Source organism: Poecilia reticulata, linkage group LG8 (assembly GCF_000633615.1).
Source record: "Poecilia reticulata strain Guanapo linkage group LG8, Guppy_female_1.0+MT, whole genome shotgun sequence".
Taxonomy (NCBI): Eukaryota; Metazoa; Chordata; class Actinopteri; order Cyprinodontiformes; family Poeciliidae; genus Poecilia; species Poecilia reticulata.
The window spans coordinates 17,451,096-17,473,040 of NC_024338.1; the positions used below are offsets into that span (position 1 = coordinate 17,451,096).

The following is a 21,945-nucleotide window of genomic DNA, read 5'->3' on the forward strand; positions in this document are numbered from 1 at the left end:
CGACGAGACGCCGCTATTACGTATGACGTAACTAACGAAGACGCCCACTGCGTTCTAAAAGAAGCACAGAAACATTTACTAGCTTCCGAAATAGGTAAACAAATGCACAAATATCTGTTCTTAAAATTAGCACCGCTTTTATTGATGATTTATACGTTATAGCGCAACTAACTATCGAGGTTTTTCACCGTTTCGTTAAATGTAGAGCTTTTCTTCGCACACATTAGCCTTAGCCCTAATGCGGCCTTGAGCTAATGCTAGCATGTTGTGTTGTAAAACGAAAATCAAATCGTTGTTGCAAAGCGTCAATCTTTAAAGATGAAAATATTCGATAGTGTACAATTGTTCTTTTAGATGTACACATATTTACTCATTTGCATTTCGATTTGATTATTTTTTGTCTTCTTGCGAATGAAGCTCAATCATTGAATGATTCCTAAACTAATGGGGGGGTTATTTATTTTGATTATATATATATATATATATATATATAAATTTAAGTTTACCAGCGATCAACAAGAGTATTTAACTGCAGCAGTTACATTCAGTAACTGTACTGCTAAACAGTACATAATATATGTATTTTTAAATAATCTTTTGAGACAAACAGCATTAATTCCTGATGCTAACTGTGGAAAAGTAATTTAAGAAGTAATAATTACAGTTTGGGTATTACAATGAGAATATTTCATAATCACAATTTTTATTTCAGTTTTTAACGGACTAAAATCTTTAAGGTTCCCTGCAGGGATGATCAAATATGAATCTAACGGAGGGATTAAAGCAGTTCAAACATTTGTTTGTTTGTTTGTTTTTCACAGCGCAGCCATGAACTGGAACAAAGGCGGTCCAGGAGTGAAGCGTGGGTTTGGTTTTGGAGGTTTTTCCCTTGCAGGGAAGAAAGAGGAGCCTAATGTTCCCCCAAAATCTCACACAACAGTTGGCGCTTCTGGATCAAGTGGTGGTTATGGGAAAAGCCCACAGCTTCCGTCTTTCTACAAAATAGGGTCTAAAAGAGCTAATTTTGATGAAGAAAACGCGTAAGTGACAGCTGCCCTCATTGAATTTACTGTTTTACAACAATATTAGTCAAACTGCTAAGATCTGAATGGAATGTAAACATAATTGTGCAAATTAAAATCGTCTGTTTTTCCTTTGTTATAGGTATTTCGAAGACGATGAAGAAGAGTCCAGCAGCAACGCCGATCTGCCCTACATTCCTGCTGAGAACTCGCCCACGCGGCAGCAGATGAAGTCGGGCGGCGGCGGCGGCTCAGACAGCGAAGACGACCCGTTGGACGCCTTCATGGCAGAGGTCGAGGTGGGGAAAGTCATATAAAGTTATTGTTGAACTCTGAAGCATAAAAATCCACCACTCACAAAGACTGGAAGGGTGAAACTGAAGATTAGGCCTGTCAATAAGTTAAAATGAGCTCAATAATCTCCATTATGATCATTAATATTTTTTGAGGAGCAATTTTGTTTACAGTGACATTAAATGCATTTTAGTTGTAGTTTTGCTTGTAAATGGTTTTAATTTACGTTTTATTTACCGTTTTTGGTTGTTGTGTTTTATTCTGGGTATTTAAATATCTTCCAGTTCCAGTGTTTTTTTCAAAATAAAATATTTTTGGTCTTAAATATGGTGAACTTGCATTATTGTAGCATTATCAACATATTACTTGAAAATGGTCTCGAAACAACAATACTGTTGATCATTGCAATCATTCTTGATATAGTTGATCATCCAAAGCTCCACTGAAGATCTGGTGTTGTTTCATTTTGTTTCTCAGTAGTTCCCACAATGAACCTGAAGCTATCTTTAAACATTTACACAAATTAAAATGTTGTATTTTACTATTTTATCTCCTTTTTCTCAGAACCAAGCAGCTAAAGACATGAGGAAACTAGAAGAAAAGGAGAAAAAATCATCCAAGTAAGTATTTTCATTTAATCTATCCATTAAAGACAGAAATTCCTGAGAAAAAAACCGATAAAAGCTTAAACTTTACAGTAATTATTTTAGGTTTTTGTCTGATTTTTCCTATTTTCTCAAGTTTGGGTGATACTTTTGTGTCTTTAAGTTGCTCCATTAACTGTGGGTAAAAAAGTCACAAAACCAAAGTGATGCGTTTGGCAGAGTCATTGTGGGATGTGGGCTCCTTTTGGTGTATGAACGAGTTGCAGGGAAGTTTTTTTTTCTCCGCTTGTTTTTTTCAGGGGTATTCGTGATGACATTGAGGAAGAAGATGAACAGGTGAGTGAGCTTTCCAAAGTTTTTCAATCCAGAGACGTACTTCCTGTAACCTCTCTGATCTTTTATTCTGCATCACATTTCTCCGACTCCGCAGGTTGCAATTAGGATCATTGTTGTGGCCTGATTTTTGTGAATTTTCTTTTTTATTTAAATCCGACAAGTCATGTAATTTTATGTTTTTAGTTGCTCAACTATGAAGTGCTATGTTTGTTTTTAAAATAAAGTGCTGTATTCTCTACAGGAAGCGTATTTCCGCTACATGGCAGAGAATCCCACAGCGGGGCTGACCCAGGAGGAAGAGGACGAAAACATCGACTATGACAGTGATGGAAACCCAATTCCTTCTACAACAAAGAAAATAATCCTGCCGCTGCCACCTATTGACCACTCAGAGGTACTCTCATTAGTAGAAATCACTTTAACTGTGTGATTTATTTAAAGAAAGATCAAGATAATAGTTTTTTCTTGTGAATCCTCTGTCTCGTAGATCGACTACCCCCCATTTGAGAAAAACTTTTACAATGAACACGAGGAGCTGAGCATTCTCAACGGCAGCCAAGTGCTGGAGTTGAGGCAGAAACTCAACTTGAGAGTAAGCCAGTTATTTATGTTTTTATTTCACATTCAAATGGCTATTTTATTCCAAATACTTCTACAAAGTTGCTTTAAATTAGCTGTTTTCAAGGTTTGGAAAGTGCTTGATGTCTGTATAAAGTCCTTAATTAGTGAATGATTTTCAAACTGCACGGTTTTGTAATAAAGTGCAACCTAATGTTATGTTGAAAGCCTAAATTTGGAAAACGTTATTTACAGTTAAAACCAGATATTTATGGAGGACCAAACCTGACATAATTAAAAATAAAAGCGCATATACAGTGGGGAAAATAAGTATTTAGTCAGTCACCAATTGTGCAAGTTCTCCCACTTAAAAAGATGAGAGAGGCCTGTAATTGACATCATAGGTAGACCTCAACTATGAGAGACAAAATGTGAAAAAAAATTTGAGAAAATCATTTTGTCTGAATTTTAAAGAATTTATTTGCAAATAATGGTGGAAAATAAGTATTTGGTCACCTACAAACAAGCAAGATTTCTGGCTGTCACAGACCTGTAACTTCTTATTTAAGAGGCTCCTCTTTCCCCCACTCATTACCTGTATTAATGGCACCAGTTTGAAGTCGTTAACAGTATAAAAGACACCTGCCCACAACCTCAAACAGTCACACTCCAAACTCCACTATGGTGAAGACGAAAGAGCTGTCGGAGGACACCAGAAACCGAATTGTAGACCTGCACCAGGCTGGGAAGACTGAATCTGCAATAGGCAAGCAGCTTGGTGTGAAGAAATCTACTGTGGGAGCAATAATCAGAAAATGGAAGACCTACAAGACCACTACTAATCTCCCTCGATCTGGGGCTCCACGCAAGATCTCAGCCCATGGGGTCAGAATGATCACAAGAACGGTGAGGAAAAATCCCAGAACCACAAGGGGGAATCTAGCGAATGACCTGCAGAAAGCTGGGACCAATGTTACAAAGGCTACCATCAGCAACACACTACGACGCCAGGGACTCAGATCTTGCAGTGCCAGACGTGTCCCCCTGCTTAAGCCAGTCCATATCCAGGCACGTCTGAAGTTTGCTAGAGAGCATTTGGATGTTCCAGAAGAGTATTGGGAGAATGTCATATGGTCAGATGAAACCAAAGTAGAACTATTTGGTAAAAACACAACTTGTCGTGTTTGGAGGAAAGTGAATGCGGAGTTGCATCCAAAGAACACCATGCCTACTGTGAAGCATGGGGGTGGAAACATCATGCTTTGGGGCTGTTTCTCTTCAAAGGGACCAGGACGACTGATCCGTGTACATGAAAGAATGAATGGGGCCATGTATTGTGAGATTTTGGGTGCAAACCTCCTTCCATCAGCAAGGGCAATGAAGATGAAACGTGGCTGGGTCTTTCAGCAGGACAATGATCCCAAGCACACTGCCAGGGCAACAAAGGAGTGGCTTCGTAAGAAACATTTCAAAGTCCTGGAGTGGCCTAGCCAGTCTCCCGATCTCAACCCCATCGAAAACCTTTGGAGGGAGTTGAAAGTCCGTGTTGCCCGCCGACAGCCCCAAAACATCACTGCTCTAGAGGAGATCTGCATGGAGGAATGGGCCAACATACCAGCAACAGTGTGTGCCAACCTTGTGAAGACTTACAGAAAACGTTTGATCTCTGTCATTGCCAACAAAGGATATACAACAAAGTATTGAGATAAACTTTTGTTATTGACCAAATACTTATTTTCCACCATTATTTGCAAATAAATTCTTTAAAATTCAGACAAAATGATTTTCTCAAAATTTTTTTTCACATTTTGTCTCTCATAGTTGAGGTCTACCTATGATGTCAATTACAGGCCTCTCTCATCTTTTTAAGTGGGAGAACTTGCACAATTGGTGACTGACTAAATACTTATTTTCCCCACTGTGTGTATATATATATATAATATATATATATATATATAAAAAAATTTTTTTTTTTTCTTGACAAAAATTTATGTTTAAGAAAAAGGAAAAACAAAATATATGTTTCTGGTTTTATTTCTAATTATGTCAGTTTTGATCCTCAATTCTTACACTGTATAAAAGACGGACATGTTTCCTTTTTTTTCTCACGGTCTAAAGTTAAATCAAACTAAACTTTTCTTGTTATTTTAGATCAGTTATAATTACAAAACTATTTCTGTTTGCTAAAAGCCACAAAACTTGGCAAGAATTTTTTTTAGAGATTTTTTAAGCATTAATTTGAGGAAGTTTGTTTACCTTAACATGATTTGGTTGAATTGTTTCAAATATAATATTTATTTTGTTTTATTTTTTTCTCTTTTCTTTGCTTCTCTTCTTATTTCTAATCTTTCTTTTTATTTCCTTTTCTCTCTTTTCACTTCTTTTGTATAATTTTTTTTCTCTTTTCTATTCTTTTCTGTTTTTTCCTTTTCTTTTTTATCCTTTCTTTTTTCCTTTTTTTCTCTTATTTAATTTATCCTTTCTTCTGTTTTTTCCATTCTCTTTCCTTTTGTTTTTCCTTTCTTTTCTTTCTTCCTTTTTCTTTTTTTATTTGTTTCTATTCTCTTTATTTTTTCTCTTTTTACCTTTTTACCTTTCTTTTCTTTACCTCTTTTTTCACTTTTTCTTTTCTATTCTTCTTTCCTTCTTGCTCTTCTCTTTTTTTCTCCTTTTCTTTCCTTTTTCTTATTTTTTCTCTGTTCTCTTTTCCTTTTACTCATTCTTTTCTTTTATTTTCTCTTCTTCTCAGGTTTCTGGTGCTGCTCCTCCTAAACTTTGCACCAGCTTTGCTCACTTTGGCTTCGATGAGCAGCTAATGCATCAGATTCGAAAGTCTGAGTACACTCAGCCCACGCCGATCCAGTGTCAGGTTCAGTAAAAATGTACTTCCATTTTTCAGGCTGCAGAGTTTAAGCCAGAATTTGGTCCAACAACATTATTTGTTCTTCCAGGGAGTCCCCATTGCTCTCTCTGGACGCGACATGATCGGCATTGCAAAAACAGGAAGTGGTAAAACGGCGGCGTTCATCTGGCCGATGCTGGTTCACATCATGGACCAGAAGGAGCTGGAGCCCGGAGAGGGACCCATCGCGGTCATCGTGTGTCCCACCAGGGAGCTCTGTCAGCAGGTAAACAACTGTAGTGTTGTAAATGTGATGTAAATAAGCTGAAGACGTTTATTTATTATACTTGCGTTGTGCAGATCCATGCAGAGTGTAAGCGTTTTGGGAAAGCGTACTCGCTGCGTTCTGTGGCTGTTTACGGAGGCGGCAGCATGTGGGAGCAGGCCAAGGCTCTGCAGGAGGGAGCAGAGATCGTCGTTTGCACGCCGGTGAGAAACTTCACCTGCTTTCTCTTGCTGCTGCTGACGTCGGAATGCATAAACGAGAACTTGAGCGAATTAAATGTGTTTATACAGGGTCGCCTGATCGACCATGTTAAAAAAAAGGCCACATCCTTACAGAGAGTGACGTATCTGGTGTTTGATGAAGCTGATCGCATGTTTGATATGGGATTTGGTAAGCTGACATTATTATATTTTACATTGTTACATTTTTAAGTATGTAAATAAATAATTCTCCCTTCTTATTTAGAGTATCAGGTGAGATCAGTTGCAAGCCATGTTCGCCCAGACAGGCAGAGTAAGTCATGTTTGAGATTTGTAACTTTAATAAATAAGTTCTGGGATAATAAATTGTCCCATAAGTTATTGCAATAAACAATAATATTGTTGTTTTGGGACCATTTTCAAGTAATAAAATGGTGATGGCACAATAATAATGCAGGAACATTCTGAAAACTCAATAATCTTTAAATATAATTAATATTTACATTTTAAATAGCCATTTGTGCTCAGTTATGTCTTAATTATTGCTTTGACTCTGTTCTTTCATGTTAAAACCCTGGTTTAGAGTTGCTGTACTCCAGTTAACTATTTATCGGTGACTAAATTAGTTGACAATTATTTCAATAATCGATTTATCATGATTATTCAGCCCTAATTGCTACTATAATTTCTTTTGCAGCTCTTCTCTTCAGCGCCACTTTTCGTAAAAAGATCGAGAGGTTGGCGAGGGACATTTTAGTTGATCCTATTCGGGTTGTGCAAGGCGACATCGGAGAGGTAATTTAAGATGTTTTTCAGATTAAAACATTTACAAAATACATTTTAGGACAAGATTATGTGTCAAACATTTACCTGTGGGAGGATTCATCTGCAGATTTTGTTTCTTCCTTTCAATGGTTTCGGTTAAAAGGCCAACGAAGACGTGACTCAGGTGGTGGAGCTGCTGCTCAGCGGGTCAGACAAATGGAACTGGCTGACCCGAAGGCTGGTCGAGTTCACTTCCACCGGTTCTGTGCTCATTTTCGTCACCAAGAAGGCCAACTCTGAGGAGCTGGCTACTAACCTGACTCAGGAGGGCTACAGCCTCGGCCTCCTGCACGGAGACATGGACCAGAGCGAGAGGAACAAAGTCATCAGCGACTTCAAGAAGAAAAATTTACCCGTTCTGGTGGCCACTGACGTAGCCGGTGTTTACTTCCACTTCATCTTCAAATATTTTGATAAATATATTTGTTTACATGTTGTGAGCTGAGTAACTCTATTTAGATTCATTTTAAAATGTAAAAGATTGTAATGTTTGCCACCTCCCTGTCCTTCCCCCAGCCCGCGGTCTGGACATCCCGTCAATTCGCACCGTGGTGAACTACGATGTGGCGCGCGACATCGACACACACACTCACAGAATCGGCCGAACGGGTCGCGCCGGGGAGAAAGGTGTCGCTTACACCCTCCTGACCAGCAAAGACACTTCGTTTGCAGGCGACCTGGTGCGAAACCTGGAGGGAGCCAATCAGGCCGTTCCCAAAGAGCTCATGGATTTAGCCATGCAGGTGGGATTAACACGGAAAACACATCACATTCTAACTAGGGGGGCACGTTTGCTGTTTCATGGACGATTGTGCTAAATATAGCAACATTTCTAAAGCATTTTTGGTCCATTTTCTAGCACTTATACCTTAGTATACTTGAAATAATAAAAGACTAATTTACAAGTAACTTTTTAGCAACCTATTGAAACTTGTTTTAAGTAAAAATAAATTGTAAATATTGATGAAAAAGTTCTAGTTCCTCTGGCAGATTATTTCACTTATAGGAAGAGATTTTTCCCATGCTATAAATGAAATAATCGGCCAGAGAAACTGGCACTTTTTATCAATATTTAGGATTTTTTTCCAAAATTGCTTTTATTTTTTTTTATAATTTATGACAAAAACATTTCAGAATCCATATTTGAATGTAATGTGATATACATTATAAACAAAAAGCCAACTTTAAAACGGTCTCTATAGATTTGAGCAGTTTAAAATCTGATCTTTTATCTCCATTTTTCTCACATACGAATTAAATGCCTCCAAACTGTTTCGAATTTGTCCAACTTACCACTCCAAAATATAAATAATCATTTATAGTGAAAGAGTCGTTGTCATTCCAGTGTAATAATATATTTATATTATTTAGCATTCAGTAGATCTATAACCAGGAGAATCAGTTTAAGGAATTATTTACTTAAAATAATCTCCTATTTCTTGCTGAAAAGTTACTTGTAAGTTAGTTTTGCCTAAACTCAAGTGAACTGAGATATTTGCACTACATAAATACTTGATAAGATTTTGTGTTTTTGTGTAATTTGTACTTTAATTGATCTCCCCCAGAATCCCTGGTTCAGGAAATCGCGGTTTAAGGGAGGAAAAGGAAAGAAGCTGAACATCGGTGGAGGCGGCCTTGGTTACAAAGAGAGACCGGGTCTGGGGGCCGAGAGCTCTGTAAGTCACTGACCCACATAAACTGAAGCTGCTTTTCATGATATTAAAATAATAGCACAAAAATACAACACCTCTGAATTAGGGCTGGGCAACATGACTTAAAATAAAATCTTTTTTTTTTTCACACCAGATTTTAATCATTTTTTAAAATTAATTACAAATGACAGAAAATATTTCCAAAAAGTCATTTTTTTTCCAACCATCCCTTCTGTGAGTTGTATTTCAAATTATTAGGGCCAGGGTATGAACATTTTTGTTTTAATTGTAAGAATATAGTCATAATATTAGTTTTAATGGGACAAAAGCTTGAATTTTTTTTAAGTTCTTTCTCCAAATATTACGACTTCATTCTGGTAATATTAAGACTTTTAAATGACTATGATTGTGTTCTTTTTAAAACATGACTTAATTTTTATTGAAAAACAAAATCTTAGCCTGGATCTTACATTTTATTGTAAAGTTAACCTGCGATTAAAGTCCAATTAATAATAGAAGCTATAAAAGAGAGAGAGAGAAAAAACGCTTATCAAGCAAGATGACATCACTCGTAACTATGGAAACCCAAGGAGCGCATTGGTGAAAAAATAAATCCAGATTTTACAAGAAATTAAATCTTCAAACACCAAAGATTTGATAAATTTGTTTTATCGCCCAGCCCTACTGTGAATTGTGATTTAAAGAAATAAATGTAACGTTTAAAATATTTGCAGGAACGAAGCAGCAGCTTGTCTTCCGCTAGTAGCTTTGAAGGCTACAGCAAACCGACAACTGGGGCGATGGGGGACCGCATGTCTGCTCTGAAACAAGCTTTCCAGGTGCTGTTTGTAATCATGTTTTCTCTTAATTAGTTTTGTTTTTTCACAATGAAAACTATTTATATTTATAAATGATGTGTAAAAATTGTGCGTGTTGCTGTAGCATACACTGAAAAATGTAGATTATTCAACCTTACATTTGAATGTTGATATTTGTTAAAGGAAGAAACCCACTTTAAAAAATAATTTAATAAAATTACAGGTGTGACACTTACCATCTTCACCATTAGATGTAAAAAGTACTTTAGGTGTTTGGTTTCTTTTTTACATTTTTGGATTGAATTAATTCTTTGCTGGAAAGTAAGTTCAACTAATTAAATATAATCATTTATTTTTGGCATTAAGTTAATGTTTTTGTTGTCTGGAAAGTGAGCCATTTAAAAAATCTTCCAAATGTAAAGTCACAAGTCAGCAGGTCCTGCCCATTACCTAGTAACCCCAGACTGTTACCTAGCAACCCCAGTGAAGCTAAGCCCCGTTACCTAGCAACCCAAGCTGAGCTCGGGCCCAGTTGATCTGCTGGTTTTACCGCTGTATGCACTGTACAATGTCTGCTGAAAAAGACATGTGTTTTGTTGTTGACATGCCATCCACAAACCACCTGCCACATTTTTTGGTTGTGCAGGAGGCTCTACTTCTGCTTTTCAAAGATGTACAGTTGTACACAACTGTTTGCAGCCATTTTTACCTGAGAGTGTAAAGTTGAGTTTATTTGGATGTAAAGTAATGAGACCCTAAAACAGCTCATTCTGAAAGGAGATCAAAATATAAAATCTCATTACCCAATAATGATATTGTGTTAAAAAAAATCAGTGAGCGTGTTTTGTAAAGCCCATGGACTTATTCCAACCTGTTCAAGGAAGTATAATGGATCACCTTAAATCTTCTGTTGAAAATTACTAATAGTGGAAACAATTTTCTCAGCAGCCATTTTAATTCATTCATACAGCCAATCATTTATTTCAGTGTCTGGTTTTGTTTTAGGCTCAGTATAAGAGCCACTTTGTGGCGGCAACCAGCGGCCCTCCGAAGCTCAGCACCAAGTCCAGCAGCTCCTCCGGTTGGACCAGCGCCGGCAGCCTGAGCTCGGTGCCAACAGAGGCCGCCAACGGCTCTGAGCGACCCAACATGGCCGCCTTTTCAATGCCTGGTTTTACCAGCGCCGGCTCCCTGAGCTCCGTGCCCGCCTGTCCAACCGGCTCACAGCACAGCAGCCCTCCACCCGCACCCCCGACACACAGAGAGACCCCGCGGGAGCGACACGGGGAGTCCCAGGGTCGCCCCGGCGACGGCCATCACCGCCACAGCGACAGGAGCGAGCGGCATAGCGGCGAGGATCGCTACGGTGACCGGGACCGACACGGAGACCGAGATCGCGACCGCCATGGTGACAGGGATCGCCACAGCAGCCGCCACAGCGACACCCGAAATGGCGACGGAAGCAGAAGAGAGAGAGATGACCGGAGAGGGGACAGGGATGGCGGAGACAGGGGAAGCGGGGAGGGGAGAGACAGGGCAAGTGTGGAGGGGAGGGACAGGGGGAGCGTGGACGGGAGGGACAGGGGGAGCGTGGAGGGGAGGGACAGGGGGAGCGTGGAGGGGAGGGATAGGGGGAGCGGGGACGGGAGGGACAGGGGAGACGATAGCTTCGCTGTTCCCGACCCGCCGAAACGCAGGAAGAGCAGATGGGATAACTAAAGTTAGCACATCTTAGCTCCACATATTCAGCTCCATAACAAGAGTTGGTCCGTCTAGGCCGGTAGCAGATCAGAGCTTGAAAGAAGTAGCCTTTTTGGTTTAAGCGGTCAGAAAAGTTGGTTTGGACTCAAGGTTTGTTCAGCACAGACAATTCATAAACACCAACTGTACACATACCATCCAAGCTGATGTTACTGTTAGTCAAGTCGAGCATAAAAGCTGTGAATTCTAATGTCAGTAAAAAATAAAGAAATGCAGTTCAAGATGCATTCTCACACATCTTTATGCTTGCAAAGCTCATGCTTTGTGTATTTTCATTTTGTGTACTACAAAACTTCAGTTCACAGGTAAATGAACATGTCAAAGCAACTATGTGTGGCTCTTTGTGTATTGTATTCATGTTTTAGTGGAGTGCCTTTCCATGGCATACGTGTATATCGCAAATAAAAAAAACATGTTTGATTTAAAGCTTTGGTGTCCAGTTGCTTTGAGTAGTTTCTTCCTTAATATGGCCAACTGCTCTTCATCTCACGGCATGACTGTGCATCAATCAGTCATGTCTTAAATTAATTTTAAAATGCAAGTTGACTTTTAATATGTAAAATTTTGCTCGACTATTTAATCTCTCTTTTTTTTTCTTCTCCCTGGATTTTTCTATCAGGCATAATTGAGTCGCACTCTGAAGACGCATTAAGTAACCGCTAGCTTACTGCTAACATACCCTTGCTAGCTAGCTTTTACGTGTATTTATTTGAAAAAATTTAACTATTTATTGTTAGCTATGTTATCTATATTAATCTTTTTTATTTTGGTTTATACAATACCAACATTTCTACGTAACTTTATATTTTGATCTGTCTGATAATGTAATTTGTATAACAATTTATGGTTTGATCAGTTTCGTGCTTGAGAAACCTTTTTACCAAATACTTTTGTATTCTTACTTGAGTAATTTTTTTTGGATGTATACTTTTTACTTTCATTTGAGTCGAAATGTGATGAAGTAGTCCTCTTATTTGAATACAATTTTTGGGTATTTTACCCACTTCTGCTCTTTGGACAAACCGCTTATTTAGGGCACCGTTATCAGAATTAGACATGACATGTTCAGGCGCGCCTTGCAAAGTCGGACATCATAACCATCAATAAAAGTACATTTGTTATGACTCAGATAAAAACACAATTTAATTTTAACAAAATACCATCACCTTAAGCAAAAACTTAACTCTCATCGTAAATATGTCCTTTTAAAATTATTGAAATCTCGCGCGTGCCGACAAAGCGTCGTATTTCTCACGTAGTTTCATTTTGTCCGACAGAACGGGAACACGTCCGGAACAGATGCGAGCCAATAGCGTGCGACATCCTGTCGACGAAGAAAACGGTTGTATTGAAAACCGAGACGAGGAACAGAGCAGAGGGTTGAAACTCGCCGGCAAGCAGGCTAAGCTCCAACGGCAAAACCCTCCCAGACAACAAGAAGAAATTGGAGACAACATTTTGAATACAGTTTCTGAGCCAGTAGATTTTACTGTTAACCGGGACACCGCAGATAAGTAGCGCAGATGGTGAGTGTCCTGCTTTTTCTTCCTCTCTGTCCGTTGGTTTGCACCGTGTCTGCAGCCTCTTCTCTCTTTCTCTCTCCCTCTGAGGTGAGGTGATGATGCCTGTCCATTCTGAAATGATCTACCGTCCAGGATGCTGATTCTTATTAACATCTGTTTTTATTTAATTCTAATTTCAGCTAAGTGTTTATCCTTGTTTGGTTTAGATTTAAATACCCCCCACCGGGGGTCTTTAAAATGCTAACAGTGCAACGTCCAATTGTAACGTCTGGTTCGCTAGCTTAAAGGCTAATTAATACATTAAAACACTTTATTAAATAAGACATTTGTAACACTTTTTAAATGTGATTGCTGTTGTTTTTAATCTTATGAACAGTTAATCTAATCCCCTCCTTTCCATTTCCTGATTTGTGCACCGCTTTGTTGCCGAACATGATGTTATTGTTTTGTTCTGTCAAGCGTAGCAGCACAGGGTTGTAACAGTCTTACAAATTAGGTGTTAATAGCCGACATATTCACTCATATCAGCTGGATCTCTTATATATAATAAATACCTCAGAATATAGGCATATATGATGTTGGACAGCATGTCAGGGCCATTGTTTCTTGGATTATCTTTGGTATATTTTAATTTGGAAATAATTTCCATTCATACACGAGCAAGTATGAGTTTGAGTCAGGGTATCATAAAATACAGCGTTAAAAATGTCATTTATTTATTAAAAAGTGGCTAAAACTTACATTTGCAATATGATCCAATTGTAAGGAGCAGCACCTGTAAAATTGGGAAAACTCCAGTCACATTTTTTGACATCCCACTAAAAGCACTTGGATAGTTTTGTGTTTTGACACGTAACGTTTCAAACCATTGGTGTACCGTTAACAGTAAAGAGCCTCTGCATAAAGTACAATTATTAATGACATCTGATATCCCCTATTATTGCATGACTCCACTTTAATCCAGCTTCTTATTTCTGTATGAAGACAAAGTAAACATCCCACTAAGAGCCTCACTTCCTGTGTTATAAAGGAGTTTCCTTCAGATGTCTGATCTCTCAAAGACACTTTTCATCCATGCGAGGCGCTACAGCCTGATCGGTTGTTAATTATTTTGCCAGCATATGGCTCCTAGGCTTAACTACACCAACTTTCATTTCCTGCCACAGGAAGATACTGAAAATCAGACTGTCTGATTTTCAGTATCTCAGAGACACTGCTGCCGCTTGTTTTGCATAAATATCGGAATCTATGTCTCGGTTTTATTTGTTCACCCAAAAAGCAGATGACAGATGGAGCTGTAGGCAAATTATGTTGTACTAATTTTGGTTTGGTTTGACTTTATTTAATGTAGAGTAATAAAAGAATAGACAAAGTCATAGACAAACAATAAATTTAAAACAAAAGCAAACAAAATAAGAGTAGCACTACTTCAATATATTTTTACTTAAGTAAAAGTAAAAACTAACCACCCAAGAAAAAAAGTCGACTCAAGTACTGAGTAACTGATCAAATTATCAATCATTTAACATTTAAAAATTACATAATCAGATGGACCAAGATATAAAGTTAAGTGTAAATTTTGGTATTTTATAGATGAAAATGACAATAATTTACATTTGTAGTACAAGTTTTTGGTTAAAACATGTTTTTTTTTACTCAGTTGGTAAAGAATCGAGACATTTTACTCAAGTAAGAGTAGAAATACTTCATAACAGAATTACTCAAAAATAAAAGTACAGTGTAGTAAAATACTCCTGAAAGTACATTTTAAAAAAAAGTTACTCAAGTAAATGTAATTGAGTAAATGTCACTAGTTGTTGCCCAACTCTTGTCTTAATTGAAATTATTAAAAGCACTAAAACATTAAAAAAAAGACTTAGACAGAAGTTCAAACCAAACTTTGGATAGTTTGATTTAATGTTTGTATTTTCTTTAGAGTAAAACATATTTTAGTGAATTTCAGCTGTGAGTTTCCAGTTGACTCATGTCTGTCTGCACAGAAGAAGCCGTCGTTTCTATAAGGAGATGTTGTGGTTTGTTTCTTCCATCATGGCATCGGTAGGCCTGCATGAAAGTGTTATGCAGATAACCACATTCCTTCACTCTGATTTGTATCATTTGTTTCCATTTCCTGAGAAGGTTCACGTGTAAAACGAACCCTGGTGATAAATCTGAAGTTTTAAATCAAAGATAGATTTTTTTAGGCTTCATCTTCCATGTTATAATGTCATTTGAGCTCTTATTTTGTTGTTGCCTGAACCTGATACCGAGTCTCACATTTCTTTTGCTGTCAGGTACCGAACCCTTTGAACAGCTTGTTTAGAAACCTACACAGCATGTTTTACTTTCAATTATGACACGTTTTAAAATACAAATATTTACTGCAACATAGGGAATCACTTTAATAAATAAGTGAAAGATTGTTTCTTGGTTCATCGTCTTTGTACCTTGTGTGGTAGGAATGAAAATCTTGCTGCGATTGCAAAGCAGATATTTGCATGCTAGTTGTGTTTTAGTTTGTTTCCAGGGCTGGATGAGACATGCTCCACTGAAGAATTTGATTGTGAAATATTTAATTTTCTCCCCTCTGCGACAGCATCTGATCAGCTGTAGAAGTTTTGTTAGCCACCTTAAATAAAGTTGCAGAAGCAAAGCTGCAGGATGCTGCATGATTTTAAAGCATCCAGTCGGCCTTTGGTTATGCTTATTAAAATATCAAACAGAAAAAATATAAATCAGCATTTGTCTTTGATCTTTTTTCTTATTTCAAAGGCACCATATTTTGTGTTTCAGCCAAGAACAGATATTTATATTTATTTATTCATCAGAGCATCTTAAGTTGTTGGAAAGAAGCGTTTTTTTAAAAAAAAGGAAGTAAACTTTCTGCATTGTCAAATATCACAAGCTGCTTACTTTACTGCTGAAAAGCCAGCGTCACGTTCTCTGCAGGCGCGCATGCTATTTCTCAGAATTGCTACATGCAAATATTATGGAAATGAGAACTGTGCTTCATTTCGTTGTTTATTTTCTGCTTTTCCTCCATGGAGGTTTGGCCAAAATCATTTTTAAGAAGATTCTAATTAGCTTTTGTTGAGGAAAAATTGACATTTAAGACAAGCTTTTCTGAAAAAGTTTTAAAAAGTTAAGAGTTTAAGAAAAATGTAGGTATGGAAAAATATTACATCCAGTCTGGATTGTTTTTGAGGGCAAATATTGAACCTTTGCTCTTGTACTTTTAAAAACGAGTTAAAAAGTGTCGAGTGTGGAATTATGCGATGAAATTTAGATATTTTTTTTCCTTACTCAAAACCCAATGATTTGACTCCGATAAAACTTACTATTGTTACATTAAAGCTAACTCATGAAAGTAAAGAAGAAGGAAGATAAAATGGCTGCTTTATTCTTGAGCTCTGACCAAATAGTAACCAAATAGTCGATTTTTGTTGAATGGATGACCTACATCAACAATCCCTCCAGGATTTTACTATTGTTTTTGCTACTTTAGAAATATTTGTAAAGAATTTCATGATGTTTCTTTCTTTAAATCCCTTCCAGAAAGATGAGAAAAAAATAACAAGCAGACAGACTGGAGACGCAAACATTTTTATTAATTGAAGAACTGAAATTGCTCCCTTTGTGTTACTTGACATCAAATGAGGCTGAGGTAGCAGAAGTAAGAAATACTGCCACCTGCAGGTGGGAGTTAGCAGTCACTGAAAGGGGCAGTGTCATGTAAAATGTAATATTTTGAGCTTTACATCATGTTATAATGTTACTCCTTCATCAAAATCTGTATTCCTGTATTCCTATAATCTCCATGGCAACCATTCAGCTGTGCAAGACACCTGGGTGGACCTAGCTCTGCCTCCGAGGCGGAGCTCCTCCTCCAAGTGTCCCCCAATCAGCTCCTTCAGACTAGCCAGCAGCAATTAGCAAACATCAGCTGAGCTCGTTAGAGGAGCTTCTTCTCAGTGCAGCTCAGGTAGAAATGTTGTTAAAGGGTTAATAGAGGACTTCCTGATGATTTCCTGAAGGTGGAGTTTTTAAAGGGATAGAGGCCCAATTTCAAGGTGTTTAATGATGTATCATATTTTGTATATATAGCATTGTTATTACAAATAAAATGATGTATTTAATTATGCTATAAAATAGCTCAATGTGCCTGGAAAATACACAGTACTGCCCCTTTAAACCCAATGATTTTTGCCGATTTTTGAGCAGAATTTGCAATAAACTCACAATTATGAGAGTCCAAAAGAGAAACAGTCCAGAGTGTGGGTGGGATGAAAATTAACTTTATGTGGTTCTGTTTTGAAATGAAAACACTCGACAATTTCCTTAAGTTAAAATACATATGACTCAAGAAATTATTAGAATATATTAGTTTGCTTCTATTTTTAGATTCAACTGTCTTTTATTTTTTGAAAAGACAGTTGACCCTCTTAATACAAGAGAAATATTACATTTTATGAAAATGGATGCTTATCAATTAATCTTTGGTCGATCAATAATATCAATCAACTCTGGATTAACTCATTAATCGATAACTTTGGACATTTCCAGACAGTAAACAATCAGCATAACCTTTCTTTAGAAATTATTCTCGAGTTTTATCTGCGAGTTACTAAAAGCACAACGCTCTGTTATTTGGCAGCTTATTATCTCATAATTACGTGGCTCCTGAAGCGCTTCCTTGTCAGACAGGAAGTCAAAACGAGAGCTGTCCGCTGAGTCAGTGAGACATGCAGACATGGCGATGGATGCCACCCGGTGCAGAAAATGCCCCGTCACTTTCTGGTTCCACCAGGAAGTTCAGCTGGGGAAGTGAAATAGTGGCTGACCAGACGTTTCACCATGTTGCTAGATGCGATTGCTCTGCAGACTGGAGAGCTGAATCCTGAATTAAACCTCTATAAATGAGTCCAATTCATACAAGTTTAATCAGTTTTTGCAGCTGACTAATCAGCATCAAGTTTTACTTTCTGGAAACTTCATACCAGTTGGGAGTATTTTCCCAGGGTTCTTGTCTCGGTCTCCAAATGTTTAGTTATTGATTTATATTTGTCTTCTTTTCCAGAAAAGTGATTTAGGAGATCCAAAAAGAAAACACACAAAAGCAGAGATGAAATCTGCAGTAACTCTAGGCTCCATACAGGAAAATATTCTCCGCTGAGTTTAGGTTTAAGACAAACTTCTGGACAGCTGTTTCATTGAATTGAGCTGTTTGTGTTCAAGCTGCTGTCACAATGATTATACAATGATTGCGTTTCTAAAAATAAGGAACAGGAGAGTGAATGTTTGGATGGCTGACAGAGTACATTTTTAACATTCAAGCTTCCTTAAAAGGGTCCTGCAGCAGTGAGTCATCCTACGCTGTGCATTCGGAGATAATCTAACGTGAAATACCTGGTTTTTTTCCAGTCAGTCAGCAGTTTAAATGTAAAGATGGTTTGTCTTTGTAGTACTTGTATGACCTGGTTTGAAGGATTGTGTTTACACAAGAAGGACCTCTTGCTTTACTCCATGCCATCTTTAGCTGTATCTTTAAATTCCTTCACTGGAAAAAAAAAGAAAAAAAAGTAGGATTTACGACTTTTCCAATCCAAACATGTCATTCAGTGGGAGCTGGAGGCTGCAGTCATCCATCATAGGCCCGTATTTAGAGCAGCTGCTGCTGCTTAGATGAGAAGATTTATACCTGTTAGCATTTATGCAGTTCATTTAACATTTAGGGTGCATTCACACCAGCTTTGTTTGGTGCATTTTAACTTGAATTAGTCCAAAAAAGCGAACTTTGGTCCACCTACAAACCTCAATCTCAGTTCAGTTGAAGTGAACTCTGGTGCGGTTTGAATGCATTTGTGAACGCCAAGCGGACTAAAGCGGGTTAAAACAACCAAGACAAACTACAGAGTCTAGGGCTAGAGTGAGAAATGGCTTGTGTTTGTTATCAAACAAGGAAGTTTCAGTCATGTCTTCTTCTGAAGGTTTTGTGTTGTTTCCTTCAGTGGTTCTTGGCCCAGCGCCCCCACAGGCGAGGAGGGGAACAGTTTTTTTTCTCTCCAGGGGTTTGGTTTGTTTGACTCAGTGCAGTGTGAAAGGGAACTGGAAATGTAACACATGTTGCAACTTCAGTCCTCAGCTTAACTGAGTCTACTGAACTACCAAATGTAAAAATACCTTGGTTATTTTTCAGTAAAAAACACACAGGAGGCTATGTCGTACCTCGGCTTCACTGTAGCTTGGTTCCTCACATTTGTGATATTCCTGAAGTGCCTAATCTTTGTTTTGCAAACTTTGTACTGCTCATGTCAAGCCTGGACTCCCTGGGCATTCAATAAAAAACAAAATGAGTCCAAATGTTTTGCCTTCAACAAAGACGAGATGGTTGAATCGCTCTTTCTCTTTCCATTTCCATTTCCTTTTTGTTTTGGTGCCAGTACCGGCTGCTTGGCGATGTCAGGTCGTCCAGTGTCGTTACAAAATGGAGACCAAAAACCAGAAAATTTGTTTTATTTATTTAAACCGATTTTGGGACATTTTATATCGATTCTGAATCGCAACAAATTAGATTTGCGGTTCTTGGACAATGGATATGTGTCCATTTTGAAGAGAAATGGCCTCTGTGTTCTGCCATATTCATTCCCCAGTGAAACATGGATATTAGTTAAATGTTAGTGGACTTGTTTAACTTAAGCTAAATAAATGCAGTAACATTAACTAAAGGTTGGTACCAAGCTACTGCAGAACAAGAACCACACACTGTATTTTACAGGTTTTTGCTCCTCCTTACTGAAGTTGCAATATATTCACTGCAAAAGTTAATAAAAAAGTGCCAATAGAACAAGCACTTTTTCATTAACTTTTTTATTTTATTTACTTAAAACGAGTCTCTATATCTTGCTGGAAAGTTACTTGTAAGTTACTTTGTCTTATTTCAAGTTCACCTAGATATTTGCACTAGAAATTAGACCAAAAATACTTGGCAAGATTTTGTTTTTGCAGTGTTTCACATCTACTTTCTTGAGCTGAAATGAAATACTTTTGCACATTTTCACAGTTTCTGGTTTCTTTACTTGATTATCAGTTGGGGAAACACCGTCAGTCATGTCTAGTTTGTTTAATGCACAGCAGTGACTAAGAAGTGAGGTTAAGCGGCCTCCTAAATGTTGGACATAAATCTCAAAGCAGATACCCAGAAGCTCCGTTAAAGAGAACAGAGGAACCTGTTGTAATCAATCCCCTCGGCCCTGGGGTGTGTTTCGCACAAACACACGCAGGCTGGCATGTGGAGGTGAGATTACAGCCCAAGCGGAGGCTCAGAGAGAGGAATTGATGCAGTGAGCTAAGAGTTGAAGCTCTTTTGCAAGACGATTTGAGCTGAAAGTGCTCCTTGTTTGGTAAGATAACCAGACTCCAGCTGGCTGAAGTTTCTCACACACAGCTGAAACAGTGCTGGTTCAGAGAGGATTAGTTCCACTATAAAACCTCTTTATGAACACTTTGTTTTTTGCTCACAGAGGTTTTTCATTTCCCCTTAAGTTATTGAGGCCACATTGATTGGTATCACGCGAACCATTAGTTTTCTTCAACCTTTCTTTGCGGTGAAACTTGGGAAGTAATTGTCAGCAGACAGTTACCAGAGAGAATAAGAATGCAACTGGGTTGCTTTTCTCGTTGTCTGCAGGACAGGAGAAACAGATGTGTCGTAACAACTTCCTGCCACATTTGAGCAGTTTGGGGAAACTGAGGCTTATGTACATATATGGCAAAGACAGACCAAGATGGCACATGCAAATCTAAATACTTGTTAGTTGTATGTGAAAAATATACGTTTGATAACAGTCGATTTTTCTTTTATGGCTGCAATTACAAGATTTTACTGCAGCTCTCCTGTGAAGAAGCTATACCTCTCCTGCAAAAACTTTAAATTTAAGCTAAATTTTCAACAGTTTCTGGAGAAGATCAAAGTTTTTTTGGTTCAGCATGTGTACAACAACCACAGGAAGTGGTGCAGCATGCAGTGTGCTTGATAATCAGAACGCATGAGCTGTCTGAAAGCTAGCAGCAACATAATGACTGCTCTCAGGAGGAACCGAGGATGAGGAGGACATGCTTGACTGTTGGGATGTGATTGCATCTACAGGAAGATGCATGGCTTCACTGTTAATTAACTAATCGCTACAAAAACATGTCATCCGGTTGTCCTGAGTGCAGGCAACACCCTTTGTTTTCCTGCCTGTTTGTAAAGTGTTTCATCAATAAAGTTACGTCAAAATGTCATGCACATTGTTGAGTTAGGATAACAGCTGAGGCTGGTGCAAAATATGATGCTAAAATGTTTCCGGTATAGATTCCTTTAACAGGAATGACTGATGTGTCTGGTTAGTTATACCCAAATGATTAATCGTGAATAATCAATTATTGAAATAATCATCAACTAATTTAGTAATCGATTAATTGTTTAAAGGATACAGACTTTAAAACGACCTTTAGCTAAAAAAACAAAAACTATATACATAGTTAGAGCATTACTTAAGCTAAAACTCTACAAAAATAAACACATTTTGCATTTAAAATGAAAAACATTTTGTAGTAAATATGTTCAGATGGCATTTTTAGCTTTACCTGGTTCATTAAATCTATTAACAACCTTTTGCTATCCATTTATTAATGAAAAAATAACTACAAGATTAGTAGATGGTATTTTTGTTGCTGTTGATGCGACCTTTGATACAGATAATCAAGCATTAAGGACAGTAATTAACTAGCACACTGGCTGCCACTTACCTGCTGAACTCAGTATGCTAAAGTATAAGCTAAAGTTAGCTGAAATGCTAAGGCTAGCTTAAATGCTGTCGGTAGAATGTGAGTTATCACTAGCATATTAACTTAAATTGACTTACTGTATTAAGTATGCTAAACCTAGCTAATAATTTAAAAATTAGATAAAATGCTCATTTTAGCAATTAGGCTATTGTTAGCATGGGTCTATTACCAGCATGTCGAGTGACTAGCATGTTGACACTACCATTTGGATGTGAAATATCACTAGCTGCATTACTGCATTAAGTAAGCTAATAAATTAAAAATTAGATAAAAATTAGACACTACCATTTAGATGGTGGCTATAACTAACATGTTGGCACTACCAGTTTTATACGGTTTACCACTAACATGTTGGCACTACCAGTTTGATACGGTTTACCACTAACATGTTGGC

General features: G+C 37.7%; 2 protein-coding genes across 2 annotated transcripts in view; both read left to right on the top strand.

The window, feature by feature from the left end:
- On the top strand, positions 1-11,625 carry ddx42 (DEAD (Asp-Glu-Ala-Asp) box helicase 42). Its single transcript, XM_017306244.1, has 18 exons — positions 1-94; positions 822-1,040; positions 1,165-1,321; positions 1,881-1,936; positions 2,221-2,257; positions 2,499-2,651; positions 2,745-2,849; positions 5,565-5,684; positions 5,767-5,943; positions 6,018-6,146; positions 6,234-6,333; positions 6,409-6,456; positions 6,841-6,938; positions 7,072-7,348; positions 7,485-7,711; positions 8,534-8,644; positions 9,355-9,459; positions 10,444-11,625. Exons 2-18 carry the CDS (start codon positions 829-831, stop codon positions 11,155-11,157), a joined length of 2,826 nt encoding a protein of 941 aa, XP_017161733.1. The 5' UTR covers positions 1-94; positions 822-828; the 3' UTR covers positions 11,158-11,625.
- An 891-nt stretch (positions 11,626-12,516) lies between these two features.
- Positions 12,517-21,945, top strand: part of limd2 (LIM domain containing 2) — a 17,933-nt gene continuing 8,504 nt past the window's right edge. The window contains exon 1 of the mRNA XM_008416307.2: positions 12,517-12,725. Coding sequence (XP_008414529.1) covers positions 12,723-12,725 — 3 coding nt within the window. The 5' untranslated portion in view covers positions 12,517-12,722. The remainder of the gene's footprint in view (positions 12,726-21,945) is intronic.